Source organism: Arachis ipaensis, chromosome B01 (genome assembly GCF_000816755.2).
Source record: "Arachis ipaensis cultivar K30076 chromosome B01, Araip1.1, whole genome shotgun sequence".
Lineage (NCBI taxonomy): Eukaryota > Viridiplantae > Streptophyta > Magnoliopsida > Fabales > Fabaceae > Arachis > Arachis ipaensis.
The window spans coordinates 110436-121934 of NC_029785.2; the positions used below are offsets into that span (position 1 = coordinate 110436).

Consider the following 11499-nt stretch of genomic DNA (forward strand, 5'->3'; position numbering starts at 1 on the left):
TATACAATTTAATTTAAAATTTTTTTTGTTAGTTGATTTTGGTGTATACTTAACATTTTTTTTTTAATTATCAACTTTTTTGTGTTGATTACCTAAAAAAAATCTGATAATAAGCCATCATCATTAACATGAAGATGTGGTTATGACTTATAAATATAAACAAATTTAAAAGTATTTAGGAAAAATTAAAGTATAATAATATAGAAATAATTAAGAAAGTGAAAGATTTGGAGATTGATTTGAAAGAAAAGGTGAAGGAATTGAACCTGTTGTTAGCATACTCATACAAACGGCCACGGCTGGAGAAGACAACAAGAGCGACTTCAGCATCACAAAGCACAGACAGTTCATAAGCTTTCTTCAGCAAACCGTTCCGCCTCTTACAGAACGTCACCTGCCGATTGGTCGTGTTCTCGATTCGCTTTATCTCGATCTTCCCTCTTCCCATTCTCTTCTGAGATGAAGATCCTTCATGATCAATACGATGAGCATCACCACCTCCACCACTTTGACTTTGATGGGGAAGCTCCATGCTTCAAGCTAAGATGTTATAATAATAATAATAATCAAGACATAAAAGCAGAAAAAGTAATTATAATTTTAATTAATTTGTTTGTACCTGTTATATATAGGTATTTGGAGTTAAGCGAAATCCTGAAAGTTCCTCTCAGGTGATTAAAAGGGTTTGCAAAATATGGAAGTGGTTTTGGTTTCTTAGCCCTTGCCTACTACACACAGGTATTTATGGACTCAAAACTGCTACACTTCAAAATTAACTTCCCGTCTTTGGAGAGAGAGAGAAAAAATTTATGTATATTAAAATGCATTTGTTTATAGGGATGGAATACTGAGACAGAGATATAGAGACACAAAATTGTATTTGATAATAAAATATAGACAAAACATTATGTTATTTTTTGTGCATCTTAACACAAAGAATATAGAGATATTTGGACACAACTTATTTTTTATTTTTTTATTATTATTGTTAATTTTTTATAATTATATTTTTTTATTATTATATTTTTTTTCTCAAATTTTTTGAATGAAAAAAATAAAAAAAAAATTATATTTTCATAATATATTCTAGTTTATTACCAAATAAAATAGAAGAACACAAAATTTTGTATTCCTGTCCTTTGTAACTAGTTTTCAATGTCTTATTTTATCCTATTCTCAGAAATAAACATAGTCATATACATTATTTTTGTTTATACAATTTTTTATAAAAATATTTGGAGCAATAAGTTGAAAATCATAGGTAGTTTATAAGAGTTAAGCTTCGGTCAATTTAGTCTCTGACATTGGCGAATTACACTATCCTGATTTAGTCCATAAAATTTCAATTGCTATAATTTTATTTTTCAGATTTAAAAAAATGTACCATATTAGTTCCTTGTGTATTTTTTGTCACCGAAATTTTACATACGTCATTAGTGATGTAGTTTCACCCTACCACGCTGGACATATTAACGGTTAGCTGAGTTGGATTAAAAGTATAATTATACCGATTTAATCTTTTTTTTTTCTTTTATGACCTAAACCACATAACGTTTCCAATTTTCTTTTTCTTCTTTTTCTTTCTCATCTTTTTCTACTTCTTCTTCTCATTGTTCTTTTTCTTTGTGCATCGTTGCAAGTCTAGGATCATGATTTCAAGTGATAGCCAGAGTTTTATGCGCTCAACAACCAGGACCCCAATTCAAAACGGGGCTTTAAGAGTACTAGAATAGTGTGGCTGTGGGTGCCATTCTATTCTTTGTTGGTCAATGATAAATTCTAATCCTAACAAATTATTTTTTAGATATCTAAACTACAATGTAAAAAAACATGCTTAATTATTTCAAATTTGTTATTATTGAAAAGATGTGGTGTAAATTGTTTGCATTAGTTGACAATTGATAAAAAAAAAATGGTTGAAAGTAAAAGTATGAAATTTATAGAAAAAGTTGATCAAGTTAAGCTAGCTTAATTTTGTCTAGAGAATTGACAAATTGAAAGCTGAATTGAAAACTCAAAAATTATACATTCAATTATTACTTTTAAATATATTTGTAATGTCAATAGTTGCTATGATATTGTTTTTGAAGGTATAGGAAGAATTTAGTGTGATAATGAAGGCAATATATAATGTATGAAAGAAAAATTTAACATTGTAATAATTTGAAATAAATACATAATATTAAATTCATTATTTGTTGTCAAAATAAATACATCTTTTAATGTTAATGAGTTATAGTTCAAATGACATTGTCTCTTCATACTCATTTAAGAGGTCACAGATTGGAGTCTCCCTGTCTTTGGTAAAAAAAAAATACATCTTTATATGATGTTGCTTTCTTTTTTAATTTTTGTTTATATTTATTAATTATTGCTGAAATATATAAATACACAATATTAAATGTAATAAGTGTGTAATTATAGATGTTACACACATAAAATTATAAATATTAAATTAAATAAAGTAACTATTGATTATTGTCTCTCTATCATTGCTGTATCATTTAGAAGCGAAAATTAAAGTAAACATATTAAGTTTACTATAAGGAAAATACTTATTTGCATCAGTTACAGTTTCAAAAATTTCTTGGTTTTTCAACTTTAGGTATCCAAATATCCTAAGGTAACTATGTCAATTTAACATATTTTTTTGTCTCATGTACAAAGGAAATTGACAATACTAAGTTCCATGAAATTCAAATAGATAATAACAGATATAGAGTCTTACCAAAGGAATGCCCTGAATTGCCCTTTCCTCCAGATACCTTGATGGCTTATAGAAGTTACCATATAATTCTGACCATTTCTTTAGGCTGTTATATACATGCTTCGCCCCAACCAAGTCCGCCCAGAAAACAACGCCACCCCTGTCGCGAAAGTGATGGAAATGAGATACAAAATTAAAAGAATGTTACTGATACATCATCAAAGCTGATCATAAAACATGCTGGACTAGATAAGTACAAAAGGGGCAGTAACATAAATGATGGTTATTTAAGAGTTCAAATAATTTATAAATTATTACATGGAAGCAAATGGTTTTGCAATGCTTCTTTTATAAATTCCTTTTCTTAGCTTTAGTCCCTTCAATATTTTAGAAGAGGAAAGAAAAAGGAAAGGGTAAACCCACCTGTAATTTGGGAAGCTCATCCCAAGAACACAAGCAATGTCAAGGTCTGATGCTCGAATAACTATTCCTTCATCTAATACACGGCATGCCTCGTTCACTATTGGAAAGAGGATCATCTCTACAATCTCTTGGTCAGTAATAGATATAGGCTGCAAAAGGAATAAATGCTATCAGCTTCACTACACAAGCTAATGCCGACGAGCAAATTCAAGAAGATATAGATTCAATCTAGTGAGAGAGGAAGCTTATGATCAAACAATCACTTGCAATACAAAATTTTCAAAAGAAAAGCACCTTTCCACCAGGCATAATATTGGCAAGTCTTCTCGACTCTTCAACAATTGGTAGTATTGAAAGATCGGGTTTTGGCTTGCTACCCTTTTCATAAATGTAGTATCCTTTCCCATTGTTTTTGCCTGAAAGGACACAAGTGATCAAGGAAAGAATGTGTTATGTAAACAAATGAAAATTGAAGTATGTCCTCAGCACAAAGAAAGCTTAATTTAACTGAAAAATAAGTATTACCATTTCTCCCACTTTTGATCATAAGATCAAGCAGTGGAGATTTATATGTGAGACCACGAAATGAACCCTCAAATTCTTTGGAAACGGCTACAGCTACTCCATAGCCAGCCAAGTCCTGAAGCCTGCGGGCGAAGGAAAGATTAACTCCGTCAAACAGACCACAGAATTTACACGGTGGCACACATACTAACAAAACAATAGTGCTATATTTTATTGCTTATTATGTTTATTTCTTTAAATAAGGGAGTAAAGGATTAAAGTGAAAAGTACTTGTTACTCGACGAAATTAGGAAAGAAGTGAAGAAGTGAAAAAAATCTCTTGTCATAAACTATTCAAGCTGTGATGTTAATGGTTTAATGAATAAGGAGAGAGAGAAAGATTCTTCTCATCATAGTGCTATATTTTATTGCTTATTATGTTTATTTCTTTAAATAAGGGAGTAAAGGATTAAAGTGAAAAGTACTTGTTACTCGACGAAATTAGTATCGATAGAAAGAAGTGAAAAAAATCTCTTGTCATAAACTATTCAAGCTGTGATGTTAATGGTTTAATGAATAAGGAGAGAGAGAAAGAAAAATTGGTTCTTCTCATTTTAAAAATTTTAAATGAATGAAAACTGAAAAATTGAAACAAAAAATATTTTGTGGTTAACCTTATGTACTCCTACTATAATTAATTACAATCAATATTAAACTAAAGGATAATCTAGGTAAACACTCTCCCGCAAGTTAGAATTGTATAGATCTAACAATCCTAGTTTGGAAATATTAGTAAGAAAAGGATCCAGTGGCAGAACTTTGGTAAGAAAATTAGTAAATTGGTCTTTGGAACGAACTGACATCAGATGAATGAGACTAGACAAATATTTTTCACGAACAATGTGGAAGTGTACTTCAATGTGTTTGGTTTTTTCATGAAAGATGGGATTATAGGCCATGTGAATGGCTAACTGTTTGTCACAAAATAGAGTGATAGACTTTTGAAGCGACAAACCAATGAAATCGATTAAGAAAGATAACAAACTTGCTTCACAAGTGGCAGACCTATATTCAGCTTCTACAGAGGACTTGGCAATAGTGATTTGCTTCTTACTCTTTCAGCTAACTAAAGAGTTCCCAAGCATGAAGCAATAACCGGAAACGGAGCGACGAGTATCAGCATATGTAGCCCAATCAGTGTCGACAAATCCGGTGAGATGCAGATAAGAAGTAAAAGGAGAAGAATAGACCAGTAAAGTTTGTCTTTTTAAATATCGGAGTACGCGGAAAGCAACCTGTAGGTGAAAAGTGGTTGCACATTCCAAAAACTGGCTCACACGTCCCACAACATAAGAGATACCGGGTCTAGTATTTGTAAGGTAAAGAAGTCGGCCGATAAGCTGTCTGTAATAAAATGGAGTAGAGAGAGGCTTGAAGGTCTATAGAGTACTTCCGCTGATAAGTATGAATTCCAGAGTTAGAGTGTGCTACTTCCATTCTCAAGAAGTAATTGAGATGACCAAGATCTTTTATTTTAAATTTATCATCCAAAATTTGTTGAGTAAACACCCAACTCGGTCCCTGTCCATTTTTCAGAAGGACAAAGCGATCCCTGTCCAAAAAAAGGTACATCCCGGCCCCTGTCTTTGTATTCCATGAGACATGGTGGCCCTTCTGTGCCTTCCGGCATTAAAAACAAACAGAATAAGTATTTGTGTCACTTAACGGTGATGAGCTGGCTGTCAGGTGTTCATTAAGTACCAAGCTGTCAATTTAAAAATGGATAGGGGTCGATCTGTCACTGCCTCCCAAACAAAAATGCTGTCGTTTTAAGTGGTATGGGAGGTTCAAATGCTGCGCTGCTTCACTATATACTCTGAAAATGTATCACTGTGTTCGAATGTAAACCCTAGAACGACATGGTTGATAATGAAGAACGTGGGTCGACATCAAATCGGTGAAGTGGGAGAGTTGAAAACAAATCAGGTTGGAGTTTGAAAGTTACTGGGAGTGTGGGATCAAGGTTGAAGAAGAAGTGGGTTGCTCCAGAGTGTAATTATGGAATTTATGCAATTTTGTTCATGTCCGGCACCAATATGAACCCAAAGAGACTATTCTTTCGATGCTCATACTTCAAGGTAGGTTTATTAACAATTAAAATTTTGTTCACTTTATTTTTCATTGATGCTGATATTTCAAGGTAAGTTTATCAAGAATTAAAATTATGCTCACTTTGTTTTCCATTAGATTTATAATAAAGAATATTATTTTGTAGACTCCAACACCTCATTGCAAATACTTTTGTTGGCTTGATGATTATGTTGCATTATTCAATGAGGATGCTATGAAGACTCTTTTGTTTGGAGGTTTGAAGCTGAATCAGAATCATAAAGAAGGTCATTCTTCTGCAGATAATAACAAAGTTAGGGAGCTAGAGGAAAGATTGGTTGACTTAGAAATTCATTTGAAGAAAGCTAAATTGAATTTTATTTAAATTAGATGCACTAGTGTTGGATGTGTTATGTTAGCATTTGTTGCTGGAATTATAGTTGGAAACCTATTTAGTGGTGTAGTTTAGAGAGATCAAATGTTACTTCTAAAGTATTGTGAAACATGGTGATCATGGTTGTTAAGTTGTTTAGGCTATGGTATTTGTTGTTATTGATCACTTTTGATGCATGAATATAAATATAATTAAGCTGCTTTTGTTTTTATATATTCGTTTATTCAATTTCAAAAAATGCAGTAGTATACATGATTTTGTAATAAAATAAAGCATTATAAATTTGTTGAACAAAGTAAGAAGCCATCTGTTGAAAGTTGAAACTTAACACGTGATACCATAAAATAGAATAAGGAAATCATCATAACAGCCCTTACGAATATAGTTACTCAAAAGAGTATTCAACCAACTATATCACTGGTTGCATGTCTTAGCATCTAATTATATAATAACAAAAGCAAGGGCAACACAAGGTCACTAATCAATATAGTTGTCATAGCAAGTAATTTGATAACTAAAATAGATACAGTGTTAATAAGCTATTGTCCAAATTATTTATTATTCCTAGTCTCAAATTTTTAATGGCTAGATCAACTACTCAATTCTTATTGGGAGGCCTAATCCCTAGAGTGGGGATGAACTTAAAAAGTCTTGCTGTAGTCCCTGAAGTTGCTGCAGCCATGGTCTCAACTGATACTCCTGTTAATACACCTAGGTTCGTTGAAGTAGATTGACCCGAACCAACAGATGGGGTTGGCCGTAAGTTCATTCGACTTGAGCCTTGTGCTATTGGAGCTGGATCAAACCTATCAAGATATTCCCAAACTGGAACACTGATCTGTTTCAGCTTTTTCATAGCTGCCTTGAATTCAATTTGTGTGGTGCAACGTGTATAATCCCATACAAGTTGCTTGGTCTATTGGTCCTTAAATTGCTTAATGAAATTTTTTCAAATGTGTAGTACACAGTTCCTATAAAAAGCCCTTAAAAATATGTCCTTTAAAGCTAATGCCAATCTCTACCAATAGACCAACAATGCAGGCCAATAAACCAATTTGGACCAACAATGCATAAATAAATAACAAATTCCAATAAACCAATTCATACCAACAATTCTTATCAATAAATAACAATGTATGAAATGAAACAGCTATTTTTTACTACCTTTTATTGGTCTGAAATAAAGTTCCAGCCCCTTTCCGTGCTATCACCTAAGTCATGTTGAAGTTGTGTTAAGAACCATTTTCAAGTGTCCTTACACTCATTTGGCACAACTGCATATGCAATAACAAAAAAATGGTTATTGCCATCTTGACCCACTGCAGACAGTAATTGACCGCCGTAATAGTCCTTAAGAAAATAACCGTCTAATCCAATCAAAGGCCTGTATCTTTCTATAAAGCCCTTCTTGCAAGCATCCAAGCTTATATATAGTCTATCAAACAAAGGGAGAGACTCTGGCTGAGGTATCACATCTAATCTTACAGTTGAACCATGGTTTGTCCTATGCAATTCCATCAGATAATCCCTAATCTTACCATACTGTGCTCCTTCGTCACCAATTACCTCCTCCCCAGCTGCCTTAAGTGCCATGCTTATCATTTTACCACTAAGTTGGATGTTATAGTCTTCGATCATGTATTCCATAACCTGCTTTGGCTTCATGTCTAGCTGAGTAAGAAGCCTCTTAACTAACTTCGATGTTATCCACTGCCTATCAGCAAGGTTGCTGCTGAAATCCCTCCCACAATTATGCTCATTGAACAAAATTTTTACTTGAAAACATCCATGTGCACTATTCCATGATGTCAATATTAGAAAGGGAAAACATCTTTATCTCTTGATGGCAAAATGCCCCAAAATTAGCAACATTGAGCCCTAACCAAACTCTATCTTTGTAAAGCGACACCAAGCCAAAAAAAATGCAAACATTCACAACCCAAAACTAATTAAACAATACACAATGTCACTAATATTTTAGTTGAATAATCTGTTACTTCTCTCGAAGACTTGCACAAGAAAATTCTATCAATGTTGTCAGGGAGTCCGCCAGTGGTGCCGTCTGAAACTTCACTTGGAGCGTTGTCAGCAACACTGTTAGCGTCTTACTCAGCTCCACCAGCCAGGTAGAGTGTCGTCGTTTTGTCGTCTTCAGAGAGAACATGAAAAGATTTTGGGTATTCTGTAATTAGGAGAAAGGGAAGAAGGGTTGAATGGAAACCCAAAGCATGTACTATACGCACCATTTCAATCCCCACTTAAAACGACAGCGTTTTTGTTTGGGAGACAGGGACGGATCGAGCCCTCATGTCCATTTTTAAATTGACAGCTTGGCACGTAATGGACATCTAACAGCCAGCTCATCACCATTAAGTGACACGTATACTTATTCCGTTTGTTTTTAACGCCGTAAGGCACAGAAGGGCCGCCATGTCTCACAGAATACAAAGACAGGGGTAGGACGTACCTTTTTTTTTTGGACAGGAATCGCTTTGTCCTTTTGAAAAATGGACAGGGACCGGATTGTGTGTTTACTCAAATTTGTTTGATGGAATAAACGAAGGCACAAGAAAGAAACTACCATCGAAACACAAGTGTGAAGGTGGGAAGGAGGATGGTGTCCATGGTTGTAAGTCAAGCTGTCAGGGTACAAAATACTGTCCCTACCTGAAAGCCTGTCAGACGGTTATGGTTGTGCCTACAATCCTGATTTTTGCTACAACCGTCAGAAAGAGGAATGCGCGCGTGATGCACCATTATTTTGTGGTACATTTTATGCTGAATTGAGTGGATTTTATCCACTATTCTCACACTTATGCATATGAATCGCATGTTTTACATTTTCCTTCCTAATTTTGTGCTATGATTGAAAACATGCTTCTTTGGCCTTAAATTTGCTAATTTTAATCATCCCTTATTACCATTCGATGCCGTGATACGTATGTTAAGTGTTTTCAGGTTTTCCAGGGCAGGAATGGTTTAGAGGATGGAAAGGAAGCATGCAAAAGTGGAAGGAACACAAGAAATTGAAGTTTGGAAAAGATGGCAGCGACGCGTACGCATGACCAGAAATTTGTTCAGTGACGCGTACGCGTGGGCGACGCGTATGCGTGACAAAAGCATCACGTGCTGCATTAAATAGAATACGCTGGGGCGATTTTTTGGCTGCTTTTGGCCCAGTTTCAAGCCCGAAAGTGAAAATTAGAGGCTGCAGAGTGGAGCTGGATGGGAGAAAAACTCATTCACACATTCATACACAATTATTAGGTTTTAGATGTAGTTTTCTAGAGAGAGGCTCTCTCCTCTCTCTTGATTTTAGGGTTTCTTTTAGTTTTAGTTTTAGTTCTTCTCAAATTCAGGTTCAATCTTACTTTAATTTAGTTTTCTCTTACTTTTATGTGTTTAAGCATTTTAGTTCATCTTCTTTTCTTGTTAATTTCCCTTTTATGCCATTTTAATAATTATGAACTCTTGTTATGTTTGAATCCTATTAATGCAATTTATATTTTTCTTTTATGTTATTGTTCTTCCTTTAATTATTGGTTATTGTTGTCTTGCAATTGGTTGTTTAGATTTAATATTCCTTATTACTTTTCTATGCTTTTAATGTTGTGCCTACCAAGTATTTGATAAAATGCTTGATAGGATTTTAAATTAGATTTTTGGTATTCTTAGCTCAGATTGAGTAATTTAGAGACTCTTGAAATGTCAAAGTCTCTCGTTGGTTGGTAATTGAAAGTTGCTAGTTGGCTTGAGCTTCACTAACTCCAATCTGTGATTAGGACTTGTGAACTTAAGTTGATTTTGCTCACTTGACTTTCCTTCATTGTTAGAGGTTAACTAAGTGAAAGTAAAAGGCAATTACCATCACAAGTGACTATGATAATGAGGATAGGAATTCCAATTATCAATCCTTGCTAGGATTTTTCTTAGTTGTTATTTTATTTCCTTGTTATTTACATTACTTGTTCCGTATTTCAAAACCAAAAAATATATTTTTCCATAACCAATAATAACTACACTTCCCTGCAATTCCTTGAGAAACGATCTGAGATTTAAACACTTTGGTTTGTTTTATTGGGTTTGCTTTAGTGACAAACAAATTAAATTTTGATTGAGGTTTAATTGTCGGTTTAGACTATACTTGTAACGCGATAATTTTTGTGAAATCTTTACCGACATTTTTCCTCTGTCAGCGCGGTCACAGAGAATAGCTGCCTTTGTTATTGGATGAGATGCCAATATGACGATGTTTATGTGACGATAATGATTGTGGTAACCGAGAGGCTCGGTCACTGTTTCCGGAGCAATCCAGTAAGTAAAAGGTTGAAAGCTCTGGATGGATGACGATTATTTCTCTCATGCCACTTTTTTTTTTCTGTTGTCAAATTTATGATGTCTTTTTTGAAAATGGATCCTCTCCAGTTTTTTTAATACTTGGCAGAATTCAATGTGATCTCTCACCTTTGATTTTATAAGTGGGACCAAAAATAAATAAGAGAGAGAATAATGAATGGTTAAATTAAACACTACACACCATCCAATTTTTTTTCAATGAAGAGGATCCACTCACATCTTTTTTGGGGTCACAATGTTAATTTCTTCCCTGTCATGTCATATAGTAGAAACAGGGTGAGTAAACACAAATGTAATTTGAGATTCTACAGTGAGTGAGCTGAAGTTCGATTGGAGTGGGATTTTGAATGTTTGATTATTTGAAGATTTGGATATTTTATTATATAAATTTTTGCATATTTACTAAAAAATGTTTTGTGGTTAACCTTATGTATTTCTTATATACTCTCATTATAATTAATTACAATTAACATTAAACTAATAAAAAAAATTTAGGTAACAAGAAGATCGACAAAAAAAAATCAACCGAAATAACATCAACAAAAAGAAAACTTGCTAAGGAATTTATTGCAAAGTTTATTTACACTTCATGTTCTTGTTAAATTCTCTTTATTGCAAAGTTTATTTATCGTTTTGTAGTGTTGTAATTCTTGCTCTGAATTTCTGTAGACTTTTCTTTTGTTTGCAAACACTTTAAAATTTTGTAAAATATTTTTAACTTTTATTTCATAATCAAATTAGTTTTCTATTCCTTTCATGTACGTTATGATTCTGTAAATTTGTTTTTTATTGACAAAATAAAAGATTTTGATACATGTAAAATTATAACTCGCAATAGGAGTTTGATTTTGCTGAATAATCTAAATCTCAAACCATCATTGATGTTTTGCATTTGTCAAATTTGTCCTTTAAATTTCGATGGTCAAATATCTGCATAATAATACTTAATAAATATTACATTAAATTGTAAAAATTACATAAGAATTAAAAATTTATAGTCATGCTA

At 33.2% G+C, this 11499-nt stretch overlaps 2 protein-coding genes across 2 annotated transcripts in view; both read right to left on the reverse strand.

Moving 5' to 3' along the window:
- Positions 1 to 772, reverse strand: part of LOC107644024 (agamous-like MADS-box protein AGL5) — a gene marked incomplete at its 3' end in the record, with an annotated part of 5900 nt that extends 5128 nt beyond the window's left edge. The window contains exons 1-2 of the mRNA XM_016347797.2: positions 620 to 772; positions 267 to 540 (exon numbers count right to left, since the gene is read on the reverse strand). Of these exons, the coding sequence (XP_016203283.1) occupies positions 267 to 532 (266 nt within the window). The remainder of the gene's footprint in view (positions 1 to 266; positions 541 to 619) is intronic.
- LOC107644015 (peroxisomal fatty acid beta-oxidation multifunctional protein AIM1-like) lies at positions 2499 to 6993 on the reverse strand. Its single transcript, XM_021105228.1, has 5 exons — positions 6779 to 6993; positions 3656 to 3858; positions 3425 to 3546; positions 3131 to 3279; positions 2499 to 2867 (listed from the first exon to the last, which is right to left on the reverse strand). The coding sequence occupies exons 1-5, from the start codon at positions 6991 to 6993 to the stop codon at positions 2681 to 2683; spliced, it is 876 nt and encodes a 291-aa protein (XP_020960887.1). The 3' UTR covers positions 2499 to 2680.

Bases quoted from the DNA above. Each gene is read 5' to 3' on its own strand.
- LOC107644015 (XM_021105228.1), bottom strand. From the start codon at position 6,993: ATGAAAAAGCTGAAACAGATCAGTGTTCCAGTTTGGGAATATCTTGAT. The intron at 3,547-3,655 runs GTAATACTTATT...GTGTCCTTTCAG, and splicing joins GATCAAAAGTGGGAGAAATG to GCAAAAACAATGGGAAAGGA. The intron at 3,280-3,424 runs GTGCTTTTCTTT...TTCCTTTTGCAG, and splicing joins ATATTATGCCTGGTGGAAAG to CCTATATCTATTACTGACCA.